This window comes from Periplaneta americana, chromosome 16 (genome assembly GCF_040183065.1).
Source record: "Periplaneta americana isolate PAMFEO1 chromosome 16, P.americana_PAMFEO1_priV1, whole genome shotgun sequence".
NCBI lineage: Eukaryota > Metazoa > Arthropoda > Insecta > Blattodea > Blattidae > Periplaneta > Periplaneta americana.
In genome coordinates this window covers 101,985,004-102,012,664 of record NC_091132.1, presented here as the reverse complement: position 1 = coordinate 102,012,664, position 27,661 = coordinate 101,985,004, and the positions used below count along the sequence as shown (strand labels likewise).

General features: G+C 35.1%; 1 protein-coding gene across 1 annotated transcript in view; it reads right to left on the bottom strand.

Moving 5' to 3' along the window:
• The window catches only part of rau (RA domain-containing protein rau), a 376,163-nt gene that overhangs the window by 186,664 nt on the left and 161,838 nt on the right, over window positions 1-27,661 (bottom strand). The window contains exon 2 of the mRNA XM_069812601.1: window positions 12,129-12,276. Within this exon, the coding sequence (XP_069668702.1) occupies window positions 12,129-12,275 (147 nt within the window). The 5' untranslated portion in view covers window position 12,276. The remainder of the gene's footprint in view (window positions 1-12,128; window positions 12,277-27,661) is intronic.

Below are 27,661 nucleotides of genomic sequence, written 5' to 3'. Positions count from 1 at the left end.
AGGAGTCTGTTTTGTGCTCCGACCTTGAAAATGTATATCAAAATAAAGATTTTCTTTCCAGCATCTGATTTGCGGATGAATGTCATGTTACGTTGTATGGATACATTAACAAGCAAACAGCACGATTTATTGGCTTCGAGAGGCCAACCGATTGTGTTACACGTTTTTGTTATAGCGACAAAGTCACAATTTGGTGTGCAATTTCAGAACATGGTCTCATTGGGCCTTGCTTCATTGAAGATGAACATGGAAATCGTTTAATTGTAAACCAGGAAAGGTATCGCCAAATGATTATTCAACTCTTTGTTCAATATTTAAGAAGATTTTGTCGCGGTAGATTCTTCCTTTCCGCTCACAGTGGTTGCAGCAAGATGGTGCTATCCCACACACTGCAAGATAGTCAGTAGAACTTCTGCACCGGCAGTTTCCACGATGGGTGATTTCGAGAAGAACAGGATACCCCCTTTACTGCAAATTCCCCTGACCTTACCTCCCCGATAATGCATATCTGTGGGGTATCCTGAAAGACCGTGTGTACAGAGATCCTTCACACACAAACATTATTGAGCTTAAACAAAACATCAGATAGGATACAATATAAGTTTATACTCGTAAATACCTAGTTGACTAGTTTATAAATACCTAGTTCAAATTAACACGTGAAAGTAATAACCATATATTATATTCTAAGTGATATAAAAGTTAAAACTTGTCTAATCAAGATGTGAAAACATCAGACATGTTCTTTACCGTATACCAACAGTGACAATCAAAAAATTTTCAGTAATGTTCAGAGGCGTTACGAAACATGTCTAAGAAATAATGGAGAATTTTTACAACATGTATGCATGTCTGGTTTATAATGTACATAGTTAGCAGTTATTTATTTTTAATTAAGATGACAGTCTCAAGCAATGACAACATAAGAGCTATTCGATCTCAAATCGACCGAAATATAGAGAAAATTGACCTCACAATTTCTAAACACAATGAAACTTTTTTCTACGTGATACAATGCTTTGTGCAGTTTGAGGCATCAGAACTCCATAGTGTTTAAATTAAAAATATTTAAATTTATCGTATTTTCATAAAATTAGCTAATTAAAACTGTTGGAGCTCCGAAACCCTTTCACCCAATGATCAAAATCATGGTTTATTTTGATGCTGAGAAATTAAAGTTTATATTGACATATAAACAGATTTTCTTACTTTTTATGGAAATGGAGAAATTTAGATTTTTCTTCATTAAGACTCCTTTGCCCACGAAAAAATATTTTTAAAATATATAGTCAGATTCCGCATTGAAAGTACAAATAAACATATATTTTTTACTGATGGTATGTTGATAAGAAAGTATTGAAAATATCAATAAAGAAAATAGTACGCACGTGAACTAACCAGCTGACTGTGAGACGGGAGCTTAGCCGAGACAAGCAAGGCCAGGAGACAAACACGTGATGTGTCGTCTAGCAGTCATGGCTGTGCTAGCTTTATCACAGGTTTTCATAAACACAGGAGTAAAATGACGCCAACGCTCGCTTATCTTCAGCTCTCGGTCAGTGCGTGCGGTACTGCGCCGTTCAAGTCTAGGCGTGTGAAAATAATTTATTTAATACCCTCGAAACTTATTGCAGTACCACTAAGCAAACAATGCCGAATCCCTCTTAATAATGCAAAGTTTTTTCTCAATATTTTTTTACATTTTTACAAATGGCCAAAAAGCCTAAAAACAAGTAAAATCAGATTATCTGTCTCTCTGTAAACAATAAAAATAAGGATTACTTCTTGACATAACCTACCAAATGTCAGCTTCAAAATAGGCTCTCGTTCAATGTTCTGCAGTAAATGGTTCCAGAGTTCTGAGCGCTGAAAGAGGCTTGTTTTTATAAAATACGCCAAATTTGTCGCTCAATAATACGAAAACCGTTTGACTTTCGATAGTATATTTTTGAAAATGCACTCCCCTCAGCACCTTGTATAAGTAGGGAAAAAATTAGAGTATAAAAAATGCGAGGTTTTTTATTGATCGATTTCATATGGAATAGCCCATAATGTAGAGATAACAAGCACGGATAGAATGAGAAAGACGAGAAGAAACCCAAATAGGAGATAGCCTCCTCTAGCATTTCTATATTGTCCAAAAATCTCACAGAATTGATCAAGAATTGAAATCCAGTCCTCCTGTGACAAGTCGCCAGTTGAATGAGGTGATGTTGAATTGAAATAGATTTATTATCTCGTTCACTTTCCCTCCCTTTGCAATAGAAACGGCATTAATTCAAAAGAAAATTGTTGTATAATTGAAATCCTGAGGATGGGAGACTCGAGATATTCAACAGAATAACTTACTAAAGGCCATTGGATAAATAAATGTATTAGAATTGTATCAGAATAGAGGAACTTACACGGTAGGAATCGGCTGAAACTCAGCGACGGCTGCTGACATCGAAGACAACAGTGAAAAATTTATATAGGCCTATGTAGAACACATGGACTAGAACTCACCTGGAAATTATGTGTAGACCCATCACTCAACACTGCAGGTTTACAAACAAATAATTAACAAATTATATATCCTTCAGTGACAATAGACAACAGGAAATTTGTGTCGTGAGCAATCAAGGCTAGATGCCAGCTTGCTTCAACCTTGGATAGTTTTACTGATGCTTAATTCAGCCATGCGGGTTTCTGTAGAATTCAAAAATAGGAGGTCAAGCAAATGCCGTAACTTTAAATTATATCCCATTCTTCATATTCGAGTTTCACAACTTATGGATATGGTAAATTGTACGCATGTAAAGCATGTATTTGTACACTCAAAAGTTCTGCGCTGATGTTTAGTTATAAAAATTAAGAATATATGGGAGTAAAAATTTTATTACTGAATGTTATAGATATATTAATTTGTCCTACAGAATTTATATGTAATATTGACACTTAATATTTTAGGAGAAAAATTCGCTCCGGCGCCGGAGACCGAACCCGGGCCCTTGGTTCTACGTACCAAGCGCTCTGACCACTGAGCTACGCCGAATTCAATTCACAGCACCGGATCGAACTCTCCTCCTTCGATGTTTCCCTTTGTGGCCTGACTCCAAGTTAGGCATATATATGTTGACGTGTATCCAATGTCAACTGCCATTATACTAGGAGCGCACTCAGCTGAGTGACTTGTTGGCCGGGAATCCGCAGTTATTATGCACTGCTAGCTGAGAGAATATTATAGATATATATGGACGGAGAAGGGATACAAAGGCTTACACTGAAGCCTGAGACTTATTGTCTCCTATTGTGTGAATGATTGGGTAGCCGAACGGCCGCACTCTTATACAAGTACAGCAAGCAACACCGTGAACTCAACCCGGTCTATGGTATGGAATAAAAACGACGAAATGAGTCAATTCTGCAATTCTGCTTCACTTGGTTGAGGGAAAACTCCGGAAAAATATCCCAACCACGTAACTTGTTCCAACCAGATTTCAACCCGGGCCTGCTCGTTTTACGGTCAGACGTGCAAACCGTCAATCCACAGCAGTGGACTGCCACTATCCTTAATCGGACAGGAAGTTCGACGGGCCGGTGTGTCTGCTGATCCGGGGCTGCACTCGGGTGTGGGTTCGATTCCCGCTTGTGCTGATTCCCTAGTTGTTTTTTCTTTTAGGTTTTCCACAAACTATATGGCAAATGTCAGAAAATTCATGGCGAATCCTCGGCCTCATTTCGCCAAATACCATCTAGCTACCACCAATTCCATCGACGCTAAATAACCTAGTAGTGATACGGTGTAAATAAACTATAAATACTCGCAGGAGGACTATGAGTTGCTGAAAGAGAGAGCCTTTGTGACTTTCCTCACTATACCTGGTAAGGTTTATCTTGTCTCAGTAGCAATAAAACCAAGTACCTTCAAATGAGGGTGGAGATTATAGGAGAGTTGTAAATTTTCAGGATTCCTTTCAAAATCTTGTTATTGTACAGGCTGCCGGAATTCAGTTTCTTGAAAGACAAGCTCAGTGACGGAACTACACAGTACGAAGAGAGATATTTTGTTCTTTTATTTTGCGCTACAGAATGTATAAACTAGTCCATTCCGCCACTGGATGGATGGATAGATGGATGGCATCGCTCCACTCCCCCATCGCCATAACAACACAGACGAAGTAAGACATATCTCCTTTCTCTCTCTTTTCACAGTGAGACAAGATACATCACACAGCCTTTAGTGTGGACTGAACATGTTCGCAGGCCGTTTGAATGCCGTCCTGCTGTTTTTCGGCAACGGTCAGTCCTATCGTTCAGTGTTGGTTTGAAATCTGCCTGTCTCCGTGACTGGAAAGCAGCCCATAGCACTCATCTCGTTCCTATCCTCCGTGGGTTGTAAACTTAATGAATCTGCTTATGCGGAAAGTTATTCGTCCGCCCTCTCCGAGCACTCAGCCAACATTCTTACACCGTGTACTTCAATCAATCAATCAATGACTGCCCATACAAATGCTTATATTTCTTCAAAATTATACTTTTGAAAGTAAAAGTAGCAATTCCTCTCTTTATACACGAAATCGCGCATACTCGTGTAGATACAAATGAACTTCATTTTTGTCTCTAGTTCTTCAAATTTCTCTAAACTCGATTCCATTGAAGTGAACGTCATTAGCTGAACAAATTTGCAGGGTATCCGGAAATCCGTAACACAAGAAGCAACTGTCACGCGCTGCAAACTAACACAAGGACATCACAGTTTCTATAGTAAGACGGAAGCTTCCACACGCAACTCACTTGGTTAGGCACAAGCTGTGAAGTTTACACTGTTGTACAGCAACAAATTATACCCGGAATTTTGTTCTGATCCACCATCAATGTGCAAATATAACAAATTATGGCTATAAATTTGTAAACCTACAAAATGAAACTGTAGTGCTTTTAAACTGCACAGACTAATAACTAAGGATATGGGAATCTTACGTAACTTATACACATATTTTGTTTGAAAGCACAGACGTTGTTGATTCTTAGTATGACGGCTTTTCAGCACAAATGCTTTCAAAATAAAAAAATTCTCAGAGATATAGGCCTAGATCAGGCATGTTAATTGATACTCACAGGAGCAAGCGCGCGCTTTAGAGCCCAGGAGAGCCTGAGCGCTTTACAGCGGAAAGGAAATAGACAGACGAAAGAGGTGGTATATGCCGCTTGGTCGAGCTATATTCAGGGATGGCCAGCACTGATTCAATAGATAAAGGGAAGAGAACTTATTAAAACTGTATCCATGTTAATTTTTAGATTTGTCTGAGAAGTTTAAGTGCATTATAAGAATGTAAGTTTTAATTTTAATGCCCATTTTTCACAAGTTTGATTTTTTTTAATTCAAAAGAAATATTTTCTCAACTTTTTAAATAATAAAGTGAAATTTTCAGGTATAGGCCTATTTATTTAGTAGCCCTATAGAATGTTTTCGTAAATCTAATATACCGTATATAGTGTATTACTGAAGATAGTGTATTGAAAATTTTGAAAATATTCGCATGGAAACTGTTTGTAAGGAAATTAATTAACAAAGCAACTACTGTTACATCATAAGCAAAAGATATTGTACGTGCCCATGTGTTGTAAAAATGTCAGCTCTATGGCTTCAGCAGATTTCGAGAAAATAATTTGATGTTCTGATGATAGGAAGTTGCTCACAAATATCACCTTAAAAGCATAATGCGATCAGAGTTTAGTTATGTAATATTAGTTACACTTAAAACAGATACAGTACCTAGGTAACTTTGCTTTATTTTACTGTAATATTGTTTTGATTAGTTTATTGATTACTTTTGTAAGGCTAAAGATACCATCAATATAAATTCCAACTTATCATGTCATACTCAATCTCTTTCTTTGGAATATCACTTTCTTTATGAATGATATGTTTCATCCACTTAATACAGTATAATATTATACTACTATATTATTAAGATTTAAAACACAAGTGCAATATTAAGAAATCAGTGTTAGTACTTTTGTTTTACAGACAATATGGATAATAATAAACAGAAAGAAGCCATATAAAAATAACGACATATAATTTCACGTTCCGTTTGAAGTTTGTGCACCACTGTTTTCTTAATCCAACAGGTTGCTTATTCATATACACAACCCTTCCTCTTTCCATACTTAGCGCTTGCTGCCCGCGCACGACGTCAAGGTCAGAAAAATACGCTTACTTTGACATCACTTGCCTAGATGCATATTTCAAGGTTTGAGGAATACTCTATGTTTTAGAGCATATAAGTGCGTATTTGAAAGTATTTTTTCTGCGTGTCTATTGATTTATTAATTACTTATTTACTAGTTCTCTTTCGGCAGCTCACCTGATTATTTCAGTAGTGGAATATTGCACACATGTAGTGTTAAATTCAAACATATTACGCGATCGTATGCTTCTGGTAAAGAATTGTCACTCTTTTGACTTAAGTTAGCGGAAAAATCAGCACGCGGTGCGTCATCTTGTGCTTAGTTTTGCCGATTGCATATGAAAGGTGTGAAGTTAGGTTAGCAACAAAGTGCATCCTATTTTATAAAATATGTCCAATAACATTATGTGATGTGGAAAAAAAAAGCTTCTTCAGCCTATAAATTCATGTTAAATGACAGAAGACTGAGAACCTCAGAAGAGAATTGTATCACAATGTTATTTGAAGTAAATGCTGTACAAAGAAAAAAAAGAAGAAAGGTAAATATTGAAGACTAATACCACACACACGTGTGATATTTCGTATATTACGTTAACCAATTTAATATTTACGAGAATATTTTTGTTTTACAAGGGAATATTTGGCATGTTTTTAGAACATAAAATTCTCACCCCTACTAGTACGGACGAGAGATAATGAGATAAAAAAGCACTGGTGTAATTAAAGCATGTAGTAGGGGGAACGTACGTAATCGGAAAAAGAAAATCTCCAGCAGCGTCGTACACCAAAAAGAGCAAAATTTGTATTAAATCCAACCACAGTTTATTTCGTTTATTACCATTATTATGGACTTGTTGCATTGTGGCACTCATGCACCATAATAAGAGCACTTCAAATGTGTACTGATATTTTCGAAAAAAAAATGGACTTGCGCCACTCTAGCTCTGAGGTACAGAGTTACAATTTGACGTCGCCATAACCTTTTTAAGAATTAAGATATACACAGAATAAGAACACACTTATACTCATAGAAATATGGGGTTTATTGGATTCAGTTTAAATGTTGAATATGTCCGCCATTTTGTTCTTCAACAAGCAACAATCTTTCTTTTATGTTGTGAACAGCATGTATTAATAAACCTGGTGGAATATCTTCAATTTGTTGCGAAATTCCATACGTTAATAGTTAAAAAAACTCGGTATTTTAAATAACCCCACAGCCAAAAATCTGATGGACTGATATCAGGGGAACGCGCTGGCCAGCTGTTATGTAAATTATGTTTTGTTATGAGTTTTCGTATGCCGTTTGTTAAACTTATTTTACATTTGTCTCACATCTGCTGGTCTAAAGCATAGCATAAATTTTGGCCCTCGGTTGTACAATGCTTTAACTAAATTACACCCAGAACTTCTAACATGTAACCCACTAACATATAACAAGAAAATTAGAAACGTGTTAATATCTTCAATTTGACTAAATAAATTTATAACCTATGTGTATGAATTAATCAACCTATATTATATTTCTATTCTATAATTTTGAAATATATATTAGTCCTACTTTTCACGTGCGATATTATTCTTCTCTAGTGTTAATATTATATAATTCCATTGCCGCTGTAATTATATTTTAGTTCCTATTTTATTTTACTTATTTATTTATATTATTATTATTTTTTATTTTAATATTATATCTGAACTGCGACCGAGCACGAGCGCTGCTCATTCGGTCTCAAATTTTGTTAATACTACTGTATCTTCTTTTTATATTGCTTGTATTATTTTATTTGTATTTCTCTTTGTTTGTTTTGTAATTATATTTCTTTATTCTGTATATTTAAATTTAAATAAAAAAATAAATTCATAATAACACTGAACAAGACTAATTCGATCTTGTAAAGTTAAAACCATTTTAAAACACAGTCAATAATAGTGATTTAAAAATTCAGTAATAAGTAAATTCACTTTTGAAACATTATAAAGAAAACCAGTTATCATATTAACCAAAAAGAAAAAAATGAGTGTGATAAATGAACAAATCCCATTGTTCGATACATACAAATGTGTTACTATTTTGTGTATACGTTAATTTTTAAAAATGTTTTCTCTATTTCAAAATATAACTTACTTTTGAATAACTCCATACATATTTATTATAATGAGCAGTTATTTAAATCCCGCTGCAATTTCAATACTTCTATTGAAATCATAACGAATTCGTTCACGTACCGTACTTTTGGTACAGAGAAAACTAATTTTGTTGTGATTTGGCGAAAGGGTTTATAACAAAACGCACGTAGCGCTACGAACAGCAAATAATGCAGCTGTCTGAACGCATGAAGAGGTTAAAAATATATTAAATTATAATTGATGAATTATTCAGTGATAATCTCACATAATTACGTGCAATGAAATAATTAAACTTGATATGGAATGAAATTCTCTTTTTTAATAATCCCGAGCTCCTTCATACCAGTGGCCTACGTAAATCTGTTCACAGAACTTACAATGAGGTAAGGATATATTTTGCCTTCTGAAAGTAAGGGTACTGATCTAAATAAGGGCGAAAGAGACGGCGAAATGTTTAGAAGAGCTGCAGATTGGGCTTTTTCCATTGCTGTTCATGGAAAAGCAAATCATAACGTTTCAAGATTGGCTCTATCTTCGCTTTCAGGTGAACAATAATGGAGTGCTAAACTTCTAGTCGTTGGGATAGTTGCAGACAGCTTGATTGACTAGGCTACTGTTGATCTTTGCATTTTTTCGAAGTTCACCGCAAGACATTAAAATAAATAATGAAGCTTTAATTTTGAAGTCAATATGAAAAGCGCCCAGCAATTACAAGTTTGTTTTACAATTAAAATCAACATTGTTTCAATAATAATTTATTACCCGCAGCCTTTCTTTGTCCAATGTCGTGTAATGGATGTTTATATAAAAATGGAATTAAATTCCAGTCATGAATATGAGCGAATTTCTGAAAACATATTTGCAGTTAGTACTATAACCTAATATGTCAAAAGATGAATTAATGACAGCAATGTTCACTGGTAAAATTAGGTTAGCCTATAGATCATATCACCAAAATAACTTTTTTGCAATACTTGATATGCAAGTTAATTATTTTTATGCTCGACCATGCCGAAATGTAGTAATTATACACCTGGTAGCAGCCCTTTAATGGACCTCACTAAAGTTCAGGTGTTCCACCATTCAGAAAACACCATTGTAGCAATATGAAAGCGCAAGTATCGATTATTCTCGGATATGCAATCGAAAGACAACTAGCGAAACGTCACGGAGGCTGGAAATCCAGTACTGTCGCAGAAAGTTATGTTCTGTTACTATAATAATTAGCGTTAATTGTAAATAATATTCAAATAAATTCAATTTGTCATCTCGTTTTTCAATGTCTAAATCAATTTCAAGGTTATATCAAGATTAATGTTTAGTTTACTCTCTAGATTATATCAAGGTCAATGGCATTTGTTTCTCGGAAAAAATCAATAGTTTCGCGTCTGCGCACATCTCAAAATTTACGAGATATTGCTCCCCAGTCAGATAAGAATAACATGAATACTCGCTTGCGCTCGTTTCATAAACATACTCGCGTCTTAATTACTATCATTATAGGCTCGTTGCATAATGTACTATTAACATATTATATATTTTGGCAGTGACAGTAAAATTTACAATTCATTTCTTAATTGCCATGGCAACAATTCTTGAACAGGTCTGAAATACTTACAGTACGAGTTTGACAAGTCTAAAATACTTACAGTACGAGTTTGACAAGTCTGAAATGCTTACAGTACGAGTTTGACAAGTCTGAAATACTTACAGTACTAGTTGGAAATGAGGTAGCACCCAACAGAATAGTAACCTAACAACTTGAATTAATGGATCGTTACCAAAATCTACAAATGCATTGATTACTTATTTATTGTAATGTGAAGTGTGCAATTTTACATTGTTGTTAACATTAAGAACCGATTCAATTTAAAGAGATAGTTGATCGTAACAATGAATAATCGCACCGTAAGCCTGGAGATATATATTTGTTAGATTTCTCAAGAGAATATGCCAATAACACAGTCTATCTCACTGGTATGAATATTAACGTTTTTATCTAAACATCACCTTCGAAAAACACTGTAAGCTACTTCATACCTTTCTTTTGACTTTTCCGGTAAAAGTGATGCACATACTAGACCGCTTCTTCAATACCAATCTCACTCATTTTTACAATATTTTAGTCAAATTTTACTGCTTCATAACTGTTAAACATTCAAACATTATATTCCTATACATAAACAAGTAACATAGCAACCAAGTCTTGTGTTACTTGAATTAATGAATCTATTGCAAAATTTAGAAATGCAATTTCGATTTACTATTAGTTTTCACATTTTTTAAGTATTGTAAAACGTTATTCAAGTGACTTATCTGATCTCGAATGCTTGAAAACCTCGGCCCTATTCTCGATCAGGTAAGTCTTACTTACAGTTCTCGGTACTTACTATACCATTTGAAGTCATAATTTACATTACTGAAAACTTACGTAGAGATATGATATGAAGCAAAAGTGCGTGGATCTCTCATTCTGAAAGAAGGGCGAATAGGTATTACGGAGGGAAAGTTGTTATGTTAGTCGGTACATGAGAAGAGTGAGGGAGATCTCTGTATTCAACCTGATGAAAAACTAGAAAGTACCGGGGGATGTGGTAACCTTTGTGAAAAAAAAAAAAGAACCGGCAGTAAAGATTCATATTACTGGAGCAGAGAAGAATGCAAGTGACACCATGGGAAGATACGACTTCTTCCCATCACATCAACCATCCATGAAACCTTCGGTTCCACGTAAACCGGAATGGAAGTTCGTGGTGCAACAAGAATGAAACGAACGGCGAAATACGATTTACATGCGTACTGGTTCAGACGCTCAAATCGTACTTGTAAGATGACGCTTTGCATCTCGATGTATAACTTAACAAGGAAAGGTAGATATTAATCTTTTCTGCAAATGTTTTCCTTTCTCAATATACGAAATATACGCAAATTTCTGGTGAACTATTTATTGGACGAATGTTATTCGACTCAATACAGCCAGGAATGATAAACATGCGATATAATCAAGTTATTACTAGACTAATTAATGGGTTTTATTTGAAATAAAAATCACATACGTAAATATTGCGAGATTGTTCCAATCCAATGGAAAGATTTTCTTGCGAGTTTTGTATTGCGTAGAAAAAGCAAATGAAAAAGTGACGTTAATAAAGAAAACTTCCCTTAGAGACATTAATTATATCTTTTTATTTATTTATTCTCGCGAGATACCAGGCTAGGAAGGGAAGAATAGTTTCTCATTCTTCTAAGTACCAAATTCATTGTAGTAAATATAATTGTTATAATTGATTGAACCACTAGACTGACTATGGCAATGTCCATATATTTAACAGTGATACCAATTTTAATGCCTTTTCATGAAAAGAAATCAATAATATTGGAAATGATTACGATATATGTACTGTAAATTCTATGGAAACTAATCATCTGTATCTACGTACATTTTTATACTTACATATGATTCAATTTATTCAAGAAGTTACAGAAGACAAGACTGAGGAACAAAGTGGTTAGTATTTGAAGCTTATGTTCTAATTAACTACTGTTATTACGTATTATGTTATTTTTTCACCGTTGCAAGTCTCCAGACAATTTCCGAAGAGAACTATGGAGCACATAGGAAGAACTCAAGAGAAGGAAAGTTAAAGATTAACTTATCTTGTCGGGTAACACTCTAAACAAGCATTCCTCTCTTTACTGCGCCCAGATGAAACTGCTGCGAAAATAGGCTATTTTCTTCATTCCCCGAAACCGTTATTAGAAGCAATATATTTAGACGAGAATTAAGTGTCTAGTAGAAAGAATAAGATATGAGCTACTCACCGAGGGCGAAGACTCGCTTAAGGAGGAGTAGCTGGAAGAGCGACTGGACAGAGGCTCCGGGCTGAGGCTCGAGTAGCTGGCCGTGGAGCTGAGACTCAGCGTGTCCGCCCGTGTCCGGAACGGACTCAGCTGCACGTGCTTCAGCATTCTGCAACAGGACAGTTACACACTGCGTATCAATACTAAGCACTCGTACTTCTTTATTGATGTGACTCGGACAAAACGGCGGTAATAATGAATTAAATATGGGCTTTGGGTAAGCTTCTCTCAGAGCGCAATCGCGCTCACACAGAAACCAGCTGCGGACAGCTGGATAGGAACGACAAAAAACAACGCAGAGGTTCAGTGACGTCCCATTCACAGTGAGTGCAAGATTTGCTTCGCATACATATGTACACTTAACGGCAAAAAGAATGGGCCGACTCTTGGTCGATAGAAATGCTAAGTTCTATCGCGCGGTTCACTCGTGTAAAAGCAACGCAATGCAAGACATTGCTGTGGTGTCTCTTCATTGAAAATCATCCGTCTACAATGTTGTTAACATTACTAGCTGTGTGTGGCCCAGTGGTAAGATGTCTAACTTCCGTACCAGAGGTTGTCAGTTCGCCTTCCGGTACGGTAAAATTATTATTATTATTATTATTATTATTATTATTATTGTTGTTATTATTATTATTATTATTATTATTATTATTATTATTATTATTATTTTAGCTTTCAATTAACTTACCAGTTTAAATGGGAAATTTCGTTTGTTCATAAACTTCGTTATGCCTGCCTTGTAAAAATATTATTGCCCATCATGTGTGAGCTATTAATAGGCGAGACCTGGTCAGTATAAACAAAAAACACTTGTTTCCCATCCTAAAAAATCGGACGCATATCAAACATAAATAAATAATTAAATAAAAAACAAACGATTTGTTAATATATTAACAAAAAAGGCCTGTGGTGGAGACTAGTATCTGGTCCACAAACCACCTGCGTCAACAACTGCCCTCATTCTGTGCGGCATGGAGTTCACAACATTATGGAACAGGTCTATAAATTTATTTTGGGATTAGAAAGAAGTTTATTTTACAAGCAATGCTGGACGAGGGGATTGACTGCTACGAGAATCACTCAAAAAGTAATCTACAATATTTATTTAAAAATTACATTTTTAGCCTACAGCTTTGCTATTTTCATAGAATGTAGATACATCCTTCAGGAACCAATCCCCGCACCTTTCAACTGCCTTACGCCACCTTGGAATGAGGGCCTGTATACCTGCACGATAAAAGTCTGAACCAACACGTCTGAACTACTCTCTGGCGCCACTCACGGGAACGACTTAAATTAAATTTGAATACAAGGGGAAAGGATGTATCTATGACCTCCATAAATTGCAAAGGTTTAGAATAAAAAATAAATTTTAAAACGTGTTGTGCATTACTTTTGGAGTGACCTTCGTAGAAGTGACAGTGGCTCATGACGCAAAATTTTGGAAAATGGGACTTATCTGAAAAAACATAAGGCATAAATCGAAAATTCTTATATCAAATTAAAGGGGAGAAAATTCTCTATTAAAATAGTTATATTTTGAAAATTCTAATTTTTCATCATTTTCATATGTGGATGTACATATACCTTAACAAAATAATCTTCCTAACGAGTTTCTTCCATCAGATATTATATACGGTAAGCTACCTAGAGCAAATGATTTCAAGTACTGATATTCTCAGAGAGCTAGTATTCTTTAACAGATATTACTGACCACCTGAATGAACTCAGCTTCAAATTACAGGGGAGGGACAAACTGGTATCTGGCTTTATGAGATACATCAATGGATTCCGGAACAAGTTGAAACCCTTCAACGCTGCTTTGAAGAAAAGTAGCTAAACACACTTTGCATGTTGCAGACGTGTCTGTAAAATATGAAGAACAGCATTTTTCACGCCGTCAGAGCACACCACCTCATTTCAGTGCCGAAGTCAAGACAGCAGCCCCCAAGCACCTTCATGGCGTAAACTTGCCTTTACTTACTTACAAATGGCTTTTAAAGAACCCGGTTCCTATCCTGAGCAAGATTAATCCAGTCCCTACCATTATATCCCACCCCTTCATATCCATTTTAATATTATCTTCCCATCTACATCTCGACCTCCCCAAAGGTCCTTTTCCCTCAGGTCTACCAACTAATACTCTATATGTATTTCTGGATTCACCTATACGTGCTACATGTCCTGCTCATCTCAAATGTCTAAATTTAATGTTCCTAATTATGTCAGATGAAGAATACAATGTAACTGCGTTGTGTAACTATTTCCATTATCCTGTAACTTCATCCTTCTTAACCCCAAATATTTTCCTAAGCCAATTATTCTCAAACACCCTTAACCTTTGTTCCTCTCTCAAAGTAAGTGTCCAAGTTTCATAACCATATAGAACAACCATAAAATATAACTGTTTTATAAATTCTTTCAGTATTCTGTGTTTAATTTCCTCTCGAGTTTCATTTATATTTGTTACTGTTGCTCCAAGGTATTTGGATTTTTCCACCTTTTCATAGGATAAATTTGCAATTTTTGTATGTCCATTTCGTACTATGTTCTCTAAATATTTGGAACCTCTCCATTGGACAGTACGGAAGACCCTTAGATAGGGATGAAAGTCCTGGAGCTTGGTAGAAGCTCAGAACTGGAACCTCTGTGAAAAGTTACAGGGTAGCACAATAACCCTTGAGGCTGACGTGTGACAGTCAAGAAGCTCTTAAATAACCCTCTACTATTGCTACTGCTGCTACAACTCCACCACCACCACACCCCTTCCCACCACCACTATCACTACTACTATATTCTGGCCACAAGACATAATCATATACTTTGTTTTTTCGGGACATCTAAATTCATTACTTGCTTCAAGTAAAATTTCCGTATTTTCTCTAATATTTTGTGCACTTTCTCCTAACATATTCATATCATCCGCATAAACAAGCAGCTGATATAACATGTTCAATTCCAAACCCTTCCTGTTTTCCTGGACTTTCCTAATGGCATATTCTAGAGCAGGTGTTCCCAACCGGTGTGTCGCTCAGCCCCAAAATTTTGGAAATGAAAAATAAATTTTATGCTACCCAGAAAATCTCTTTACAACGCAGATTTATTTACAACGAAGTCTTTGATATGGTACATTTATTTTGAGACAAACTTTACCTATGAAATGTTAACACCTGCAACAATGCTCAGTTTAATTTTTCTGCCTGGCGATCATTCCAGTGAAAGTGAATACCTACAACAATGCTTAGTAATTCGTTTACTCATCCCACTTAGTAAGAAACAGAGTTTAGAATCGCCACCAGAAGACATTGGTCAGTTTCAATATATGCGTGTAAGCGAGTAATAGTGCGACTATTTTATCAAAATTACTTTTTTTAGATTTTATCATGGACAAATTTTTAATTCGAAAAGGACAATCTGAATTAAGTTCTGAGTTAGATGACAACAGTGCTAATTCAAATAATGCGAGCCAAAATTCACTTCAGGGTCCACAAAAAATGTACTGTGTTTCGTAAACATAGTGATGAATACTTACAACATGGTTTTACGTGGCGCGGAGATGAATATAAACAAAATCCCGAGTGTCTTATATGCGGAAATGTTTTGTCATATCAGTCGATGGTGCCGAATAAACTAAAAATACATTTAGAACTGCCATTCCCAACGTCGTACTTTTGTGAATCTGAATTTTATACCATGGAAATAGTGAAATCTAAACTAAGTTACAGATTGCTGCATCTTGAAGATGATTCACGTGTTGGCCTGTCAACCATAAGGCCACGTATAGAGAAACTCTGTTCAACCCACCAAGCGCAGACTTCACATTAATTTAAATAGGTGAGTTTTCAAAAACGTTAATAAAAATTTTTTATCAGACATTCAGCATAGATAGGTTGGGATTTTTGGCATATACCTTTGTTTTTTTTCTAATGTCACTAAAGTTGCTGTTTTTTTTTTTAGATTGCTTGTTAACATTTCGACCCTCCCAAGTACTAACTTTGTAACTCAATTTTTTATGGTTTTGACTTGTCCTAGTTAATATGGTCTTAAATTGTTTCTTTTTCTCCCAGTACTATCACTGTCTAGCTCTAAACCTTCCCAATTGTATGTAAAATTTTTTGTATACACTAATTTACACGATCATTTTAAAACTTCATTTTCATCTCCTGAAAAATGTAAAAAAGTGAGTTACAATGTTAGTACTTGGGAGGGTCGATTTATCTACAACACTGCATGTCCGACATTACATAGAAGTTATCAGTGCTTTTTTTCTCTCGGAAAACGCTGGGACGGCGTTCCGGCACCTTTTTGTTGCATTTTTCCACCATGATACCAAAATATGAGTGAATAACTATGTTTTTGATATAATTTTTCTTTGTATTACACTTAGATATTGAAAGTCTCAGCTGGAAGAAAAGGAGGTTAAAAACGACAAAATTCCCGCGCAGTGAACAGTAATTATCTCCCAGTCCGCTATAAAATATTCTAGACAGTGTTCCACCACATTTTTCTCCAGAAGAAAAGCACAGGTTATTATTATTATTATTATTGTTATTATTATTATTATTATTATTATTATTATTATTATTATGGTTGGGCGAAGGGCTAACAACTCATCACCGCAGAAAGTAGCTTGTTACGAAACTCCAACATAAGCCTTTTCCGCATTTCTTTTCAGAGTTTTGTGCAAAGATTTTGAACATCATAAATGAGTAAAGATTTTCATATTTTAATTGATGATGAAGGGAAGTACCGATATCGCACTACTTACTAGTCAACTGCGGATTGACATCAAAGAACCGTTCAGCCTTCAACTGAACTGTGACTTACAGGTTTTTGCGTCTCACTCATTTGAATATGTCAGTTAATAAAGTACTGCCAACTTCATGGTGTTCATTTTTACGGTAAGCAAACGATAATCACTGCATGAATAGTAGAAAAACAGTTAATAAAGTACTGCCAACTTCATGGTGTTCATTTTAACGGTATCGATAATGAATATTAAATCGAATAAGAAATCAATAAGGTTGGTTGATTACGAGGCTCGAGTTCCCGTAATGTCTTTTTCTCTACCCATTTCATAGGGGCGCAACTATGCCATGCTCCTTTTCTCTACCTGATGGGAACGGAGCGCAACTATGCCCACAAAACAGGGACCCTTCTTTACCTGCTGCATCTTATCTGACCGTGGGACGCAACTATGCCCTGCCCGATTCATAGTGATCTGCCGAGGGCAGGTCTTTCAATGCAAACCCAACGTTCTCCAATCTTCCCTATTTTCCACCTTGCTCTTGGTCTCCGCATACGATTCACGTATCTTAATGTTGTCTATCATCTGATATCTTCTTCTGCCCGAAACTTCTTTCTCGTTCACCATTCCTTTCAGTGCATCCTTCAGTAGACAGTTTCTTCTCAGTCAGTGACCTAGCTAATACGTCTTATAGACCTAATAGACTTCATAATTGAGGGGTCTAGTATCAAAACGTACCCCATCCACTTTGCTATGTTTTGAGAAAAATGAGAAAAACGTGCAGTTACTTCGTTGGATGTGGTAGGTTTTGAAAATAACTTCCATTTTTACTATGCAATATATATGGGTTGTAGTTCAAATTTGAAGAAGCCGGTCAGTGCATGTGGTAGGTGTTAGAAAGTAGCCTACTCCAAAATAATAAGGGAACTCAATTTTAAAAAAGTGGATATGGCAGGTTTTGATACTAGACCCCTCAATTGTAGACCAGGGCCGGGGAACAGCGCTCTCGGAGCGCTTAGCAGCTAAGCTTCTCCCGCTACAGTACTGTTATACGGGTACTCATATACTGACTGCTGTGTTTACTACACGAGTTTGCCACCCCTGTTTATATTCTGTATTATACTACTTTGGTTTAAAAGGATTTCTCCGACAACTTTTGTTATATCAGTATTTTTGCTCACTCTCACTGTAGATCTGGAAATGAATGATTAATGTGGCTAATGGAATGTCTCTCAAGTACAATTACAGTATAAAAATTCTGATCTTATTCGTTCCAATTGGGTTCAGTCAACGTCATTCATGTGATAATCATGTGGCGACAGGATGCAAATAATATTGATGACACTCTCGTCTATAAATACTATCATCTGAAGGAATCTACCCAATTAACCTTGAGGTCAGACGAGGTCAGAACGCGATGAAGACTTTGTTTCATACAGTGGAAGCCATTGCACTCGAGGATATAAATTGTGCTACAACACATTTATGGTCCTCAGGTTAGTTGTACTTAATCGGCACAAGGAATCTAGGCCGTTCACGGAGCAGATCCGACAGATGAAATCGTGGCCGAAACAGGAAGAAGAATCGACCTTAGATTCTTATTGTGAGGCCGTTAGCTAAAAGCTGTGACTGGGATTGTAAGTCATGTGATGCTGACAAACACGATGTAACTTAATCACATTTATTTTTTTTTCAGCAGCAGTTGTAATTCGGAGACGATGTGATACGTTGCTACGAGATTAAAAATAGAAAAGAAAAGCCATCTACTCACAGGAAATTGCTAGCCGCTTTTCCAAGTGCAAATCTGGCGACACTTTCTCAGAGCCGAACATACATTTCCATATATTTCCGAATATATTTCCAACGTATTTCTTCTCCCATACTAGCTTAGTTCATCAACCTGACGTTCCGATTGTTCTAATTTATTTCGCAATAATGCATTTTCATCCTTTAATTTATCAATTTCCATGAGACAGGCATTCAGACTTTCCGACTGTTGTTTAATTTGCTATTGTCGTCGAGTTTCTCATGCAATATATCTAGTGACTTACCCAAGTTCTTTTCTGATTCTTGACTAATTTTTTTTTTAGGTTAGCTAACTCTTCTTTCACAGAAAGCACCAACTTGTACAGATCAGCTGAAGGAGAGTTCACTGCCATTACGCTACTACTCTCTTCGCAACACCACACTTTATTATTGGCTTTAACGAGGTCTGGATCTTCTTCGGTCAAATTTACACACTTTACATGAAATACCTTAGAGCATTCAGAACAGCTTAACTTGGATTTTGTTACTCTGTTGCAGCACTTACCGCACGCACTCATTCCACCGTTTGCACTCCGCTTTAACACACTGATTTAAACTTCGATTATTTGCTGTAAAATCTTGGTTTCTTATGTTGATTTATATATCAGTGTAAATTACATAAGTTAATTAAAGTACACAACTAGAATTTAAGTCATTTAAAAATAATATTCCAGTATATTTCACAGATTTAACGGAGCACAACATACACGACCTTACTGCTCCATCACGGCCTCCTCTAGATAGCTGTATTTTAGAAGATATCATTGTTCAGCCCTCCTTAACAAAATTTCGTACAACAATCTACTTGCTGAATTTAATTTAATGTCTCTTGCCAGTCGTCGATTACTTGCTGAACAACTTTTATTATATAAAATATTCAACGGTCTACTGGATAATAGCGAAATATTATCACAAATCCAGATTAACGCTAGAACATCACATTTAAGAAATCGTCAATTGTTATATTATAAAAAACCAAACACTTCATCACATAAAAATTCACCAGTGTTAAAAATGTGTTCAAATTTCAATGAAATATGTAAAACATGGGATCTAGAATTCTGCATTTCTTACATGGAATACAAATATTTTCTTATTAATATACTGAAGGTAGTTGATTTTATATCATATTGCTATTTGTTACTCTGTAATTTGCCAATTATAGCTACATTTTACATTTTTGGCTATGATATCTATATTTAATTATTTTTCATTTATTTTATTTTGTATTTTTCATATACAGCATATATCTATATCTGTATTTCTTATTTAGGTAGTATGTATTTGTCTGTTTTTTTTTCTTTCCTTTTCTCATTTTCCATTTTAATTTGTATTTACACTTGTATCTGTTTCATCTCTTTTTTCATGTCATCTATGTTTTTTTTTTTTTTTTTTTTTTTTTGTAAACGAATATCTGTACTGTTTATTGTAATTGGGGCTTTGCCCTGTTATAGGCATAAATAAATAAATAAATAAATAAATAAATAAATAAATAAATAAATAAATAAATAAATAAATAAACTTAGATTTCTCTATTGGTCCTGAATAAGTTACTGACAATTTGCAATTATTTTCTCAACGTTCTTTACCACTACAAAGGCTATTTAGAAACAATATGATGATGATATAATAATAATAATAATAATAATAATAATAATAATAATAATAATAATAACAATAATAATGTTAGGATGGTGTTTGTTTATCATGAATATCACTGAATCTAACCAGGATCAAACTCTGATTCTCTCTGGCGGAAGCAGCCGTCTGATTGAATTTCAGGTTACAGGTGCACAACTTTACTATGCTGCATATCTTGACGTAGAACTACGTGTGGGTGGTGCGAGAAAGGAAGCTAAGAGAATACAAGGATAGCGGAAAGACAGGGAGAAGGAAGGCAGTACAAGAAGAACAAGGAACATAAGGAGAGCAAGGGGAGGCAAGAATAAAATGGGAACGGAAGGAGAACAAGAAGAATGATGGAGAAGAACAGAGAGAACGAAAGAACTATAACACTAGGAGAACAAGGAAAATATATCAGAAGGACAAAACAGGAAGAACAAGAAGAAGAGGAAAACAAGGCGAAGCACAAAGAGAACAGGGGAGACAAGGAATAAAAGGAGAACACAAGGAGGAAAGTGGGAACAGAAGGAGAACAAGGGAAATATAAAGAGAACAAGGAGAACACGAAGAAAACAAGAGAAAAACAAGGAAAACGCAAGAACAACGGGAACATAAGTACAAGGAGAAGGGAGAAACAAGGAGAACAGAGGGAACTCAAGAGAACAATGGGAAAGCAAGGTGAGCAAGGGAAGGGGTGTATCTTTAGGTGACGGTCAATTCACAAGTTGTTCAAACTCAACTCATGAGGAGAAAGACTTAGATTAGTTGTACGTCTAAGGCCCAATTGTATAAAACTCCCTGACTAAAGATCAACTTTGATCGAAGATCGGAAAGTGAACCGAGTTCAGACACTTGCAACATCGCATAAACAGGTGAAGTATGTGATGCGCGCGCCATGTTGTACAGGTTTGTTCAGTGTTCCCAATTTGGCGACTTTAATTTTTTTTCAACGATATATATTTTTTTTAACTTTTATATTGCTTAAATAGGGATTTAGCGACCTTTTTAGCACCCCATAGTGACAAAACGTAATCTTTCTTTGTTGATAATGAGAAATCTAGCGACTTTCCAGCTACTTTTTGGCGACTTTCCGTACACTCTGTTGGAGACACTGGTTTGTTTCGTGCATTGTAAATAATGGCGGACAATAACAAGAAGGTTCATCGTTCTCCAAATTGTTATCATGTTATGCTGTTTGATAATGCTAAACATAATAAAGATTTATAAAACGACAATTTTCGTTTAGTAATACAGTTAATTGAAAATTTATGAATGTACCTATCATATCCATTAATAATTAATGGTTGTTATAAACATAATATAATTATAGGTTATGTTATTTAATACTGCTGAACACGATAGAGCCTTATAAAATGTAAGATTGTGTATTAAGGCAAGAAATTGAAAAAAAAAAAATATATATATATATATATATATATATATATATATACATACCATATCTATTAATAATAATAATAATAATAATAATAATAATAATAATAATAATAATAATAATGGATATTTTATTTGCACAGTCAGTCACTCGTATATTTCAAACAGAAAAGAAATAACTGGACTTGGATCATCTAACTTAATCGGAGAAATTTCTTCAGTCAAAGTTGACTTTAGTTTAAGACAAATTAATCTCAGATTAGACTTTATACAACACAAAATTCCAAGTTCAGCTAGAACAAGGATCAATTTAACCTCTGATCTAAGATTAAATGGTTTATACAATCGGCCCTAAAACTATGAAATTTGGCCAGTCTAGGAACTGTGTGAAACAATACAAGAACTAGGCCAATTTGTTGAGTTATTAACACTGGATCCGAGACACTTAGCTACCAAAATGTTGACAGGAAATGATTGCACAAATCTCCTGTAATATATAGGACCGGGTGTCCAAACTTCCTTTAGAGTAAGAAGGACGCTTCATTTGGGATGTAGCGGTCCCGAATTTTTGTTACGCACCACTACTCTTTGATCCTGGAGGGACGGACGCGTGCCTCGCACCGCGTGCTGGTCAACAGCTTCCTGCCATTAGATAATGTTAACCGGTCCACATCCGCCCGAGCGAGCACATTCCTGCAAGCACCGAAGGAGAGCAGTTGGTTGTCTCAGGATAAGGAGCTACAGCTGTTTCATGTATGCATGAAGCATGGGAAGCAAAACTAATGTGTCCAAATACATATCTTCGTCTTGTATCCAGTCTGTTTTTTAATTTGTCCTCACAGGCAATTTGGCAGTATCTATCTGCATTTATGAGAGAAAAAGATGAAAATAGAACGTTAACACAACAGAACAAATAAGAAAGGTGCAAGAGTCTATTAAGTAAATACAATTATTTCACAAGGTCAGATTCTTCTGCCACTGTCGTCATCCTTTAGTTGCATATTGTTTCTGCCTAAGTGTGTTGATTCTGAATCTCATTTATTGATATAGCCAGCGTGAATTCCAATGTGAACTTATCTTGTGTTTTTTGTACGTTTAGAGCCCAAAGTCTATTTAACCATAACGAATACTGGCTGTCTAGACCACGACATCAGTCAGGCTGCTGTGTAATAGGCAAGAGAAAAGAGGTGCAAATTCTACTGTGAACAAAACACTGTTGCGGTAGCCAATTTCATTTGATTCCCCTACAATGCCATTCACACAAACAGACATGATGACACAACTGTTACTGTACTGTTACAACAAAATGTTTTCTTTAAATAGTGGCCACATTGTGTCGTATTGTTTTATAATACGAATAAAGATATTGATCAATTAAAGAGACATGAAAGAACTGGAGGTATCTCGAGAATATTAACACTTGCTTACCGGAGACAGATTAATTTTGCAAAGTGGAATAATATTGTTAATTAAGGGGAGAGGATGGTATTTTTTAAAACTTTTTTCCTATTTGGTGTAAAATATTAATTTTTTGTGTGTAGAGAGCTCATAGCTGTGGCAACTCAACCAAATAAAAATATTTTGAAAAAAAAAAATTATTTGGGGGGTCAGATTTGAAAAAAAAATATACCCAATGCAGGATTGTACTAAAACCGACATATCTAAACCGTTTTTAAAGACAGATTCAAAAAGTTTTTTGCAATGTATTTGCAAAAGATGTTCTACAAACCGTCTGTAACAGAATTTTGATATTAGTCTCTACGTTTGTAAAATAAACAATTAAAATTTAATAACAATTTTCTGATTTCTTTTCTTGTAAACAAGCGGACGTATTTTTAAAATGAAATAAATTAAAAAAATTCTGTTCCAGAGAAAAGTTTCCTAATAGTCTAAAGAATGTGTGTTCTAAATTCCATGCATATATCTTTAATAGTTCAGAAATTATATCCATTTTTGTCTGGCAATGTAGCAAAAAATGAAGTTAACCGATAAAAGCGGGCGTGTGATTTAAAAATCCATAGCGCAGGAAGTTTAAAAATGACGTCTCAACATCCGATAAGGACACAAATACCCATAAAATATTATGCAATGCATTCCACATATATCAAAGGGTATTTTAAAGAAAAAACAATTTTTTTTTAATTTAATTTACCGGAAACAACAATAAAAGTGGGCGAGTGATTTCAAAATCCATAAAGTAGGAAGTTTAAAAATGGCGACTCAACATCCGATAAGGGCACAAATACCCACAAAATGTTATGCTGTACATTCCACACATATCACAGAGTATTTTAAAGAATTTTTGTTTTAATTTACTCATTTTTCACCAAAAATACCATCCTCTCCAATAAACACGAGACATCATTTTTTAATCACATAAACTATAAATGTAATACTTAAAAGACATTTCACCAATTCCGTACAATACACAAAAGGTTACATTTTTTAACTACGAGCAGAAACTTGTGATCGCTTTGTATCATCAAGGTATCAATATATGGAACAATGTCCTTAGACACAGTACTAGTTTTGAAACTGAAGATAAGTGAATGCCACTTAATTTATTTATTTATTCCGAGAGACTTTACTGGTTAATTCATTAAAATAACTGTTCACATGTTCAGATATACACTTCAGGGTATTCTTCCGTGTCCTATAACTTTACATTACCAACTTTTCGGACCTACTTACAAGTTCAATTATTAAGACAGCTAGGTATCACCGCTTACTCTGTTGGACTCGTGTCTGGCAACCGAAAAACATGACCATATATAACATAAATGTATGTGAAACAGAACTATAAATAATTCAGTCTGGATTAATAATAATAAAACTGATATCATTGTTTTTATCATAGATAATAAAATTCAATGAACGGATATCAGAAGTAAGTTTATACGCGCAGTATTGCTACTTATTTTTAAGACTCTTTCATATGATTTTTGTACTCTATGCTAATATTATAACAATATTAAATATTATCACTTTTATTGATTCAGAATGAATCATTTATAGCTCTATTTCACATACATTTACACAGCGTTCGCTTACATAGTGTAGGTCGACCGGACAGCGCGCGAACGGCATGAAGGCCGTGCAACACATGGCAAATCGCCACTCGCACACTCGGCAGTCCAGTTCATTCTCTCTGTAGGAATGGTTGTGCTGACGTTAGATTGCGTGTTATTCTTCTGAATGTGTTAGTGAAGTGTTTAAGTTTAGATTTAGGAGTGGTCTTTTCCCGCTGTTGCTATATGAATGGTATCATTAGAACATTTTCTTGCAAATCGTCTTTTTACCTCCCTACAATCACTATTTTTCAGATAGATCTTTACCATGAAAATCCTTCGCTCTAATGTAAATTTCTGTGGTGCCATGTGGGCAAGCTAATCTAAATACTTCACTAACACAATCAGAAGAATAACAGCAATGTAACAACAGAACCACTCCTAAATGCAAATATAGAATTTCCATGTAGGCCTAGTTGTGCCAAAAAATATTGTACGTAACTAGTACGATAGAGTCCCTTGCGCACTCGTTTCTGAATTCCGGACGAGACGTTAGCCGTCTCACTCGTACACAAAAGTATCACTTCTGTCCTAGTTACGTAAACAAATATTGCACTGACTGAATATTATTTACTTACAAGAGAAATCGTTTACTGACGTCCTCATCCAGTGAGGTTGACAACACAGCCGATCCTCCAGTTAAAAAAAAAAAAGTGGCACATTACACTCAAATGGCCAAAGAAACTTGGATGAAGAATACATCCTTGCTAAAACAGAGTATGCAGTCTGAGGCACATTTTTATTTCGGTGTTTATGTGAAACATCATGCAACTGGCGTTCTTGGAGTTGGGGAACAAGAAAATTAGCGAGATATGGACAGAAAGCTGAAGTAATACAAAGCCAGCCTTCCGTTTGCAGTTTATTTTTTTAATGAACAACTTTGAATGACCAAGTTATCTAAATACTTGTAACAGTTTAATAAACCAAGCGCTAAACATTGCAAGAAATTAAATTATGTTTAATATTATTATCAAGCTGCGGATTTTTAGGCACTAAAACAGTTGAAATAGGCAGGAAAAATAGGCATTCAGAATTCTAAAATAGGCATTTAAAAAGTCACTAACAATTTCTAATTCTTAATGGTTAACACAATCATAGCGTAGCATTGTACACTACTTTCTATAGTAATGTCATTATGGCAGTGAATAACTAAGTATTCGTCCAAATATTGTAATGAGAACTAATGCTTATTGTCTGTAAGAATGTTCTTAAATTAGGAGAAACTCCCTTCACTTCACATGAAATGATGGGGCAATACTTCAGGGATCCGATCTCAGCTGGGGACCAAACCAGTGGGAACGCGGTAATGTCAATGTATTTCCCAATCAGTGCTTCTGATGACTTTTGCTTTGGCATATCTCCACGGTATACTTTACGTATTACAGCAGAAAACCCAACTCCATACTCAGATCACAAACTCACGAAACGGATACACAGTTTAAAGCAACTACCCTAGTCAACTACCACAATGATTAATGCGGCTTTCGAAATACATTTTTTCTTATTGGTTGATTTTAAATTATTCGATTTCTCCGCGCTCTGGGTGCAGTAAAACGTAACACACAGAATTATCGATAATTCTATATCACTTCCCTCTGCTGGATAAAAAAGAAACAAATTACAGATTCAAAAAAATATCGATAGAATCGTCAGTAAATTCAAGTATAATATATAATACGGATATTTAGGCAACTTTTAGGCATTTATAAGCAAATAAGCATTTACCAGTGAAATAGGCAATTATAGGCACTATAGAATTCGCATATAATACAATATCTTAAAATGCATATGTAACCTAAAATCTTCCGCCTTCAGGTTAAGGATTAAAATAGGCATATAGGCATAAATCCGCAGCTTAATTATTATACACTCGGTAATGCAATGAGTACGACAAGAGCGTTCTTAATAGCACAATCATGGATTTTGCATTTAGAGATTTTGACTTTTTTATCAGTTTACGTACAAGAAGAAATTTATCTAGCTGCAATCTAATTCATTACAACTATCGTAGTTAATACTAACTATCTGTCCGGGCTTAGAAAACTCTAAAGCACATTATTTTGTGCTAATACCACATGCAACAGCTATTGAAAATAAGATGCTGCGAGAAACGAGTGAAGAACAGTTAACAGAGAATCAAAGGAACAATAAATGTCCTTTTCTTGACGAATTTAGAGATAACAGTTGTACAGGGACATCATTTTAGTTTTACTAATATTTTTAATATTAACCTGGCTATATCTTTGGATTAAAGGTCTAGAACCGGAAACACCGCTTGCTCCCCCTTCCAAGACTGGAGTTCGATGATACTGGCGTAAAATACAAATCACTTTACTAGGTATAGGAGGGAAGAAAAGTAGTTCATCCATTTATGTAAACTAGGAAATGAGTTTGATAATTTTCATTAGGTTTTTGTTTAATCAAAATACAGTACTGCATTAATACTTAGTGTTTTACTCACGAATTGAGCTATCCATTCGGACGTATTAATTATGCAGTGTATATTGTACTGTTACAGCACATTAGCGTACAATATAGAGAATGAAGTTAAATTGAAAAATAATCATAATATGGATATTTAAACACATTTTTGAAAATGGTGGCCGTTCATTTCGATACAGGCTTCAGTTCTTTTGTGCATATTATCGCACTATAGACTATTATACCCAATTCCGATTACCAGTTTCGTTCTTCGTACTAGTAACTCATGCTGAAATAATTCTGTACCTATTTTATAAAAGAGTACCTTACGTACTGTAAATTTAATCTTCACTTCTGCCCGATCCGAAAAGATAAAATTACTCAGAAATGCTATATACTGCCCGTTCAAGTGGTTTTGTTGCAGGGTCGTAGAA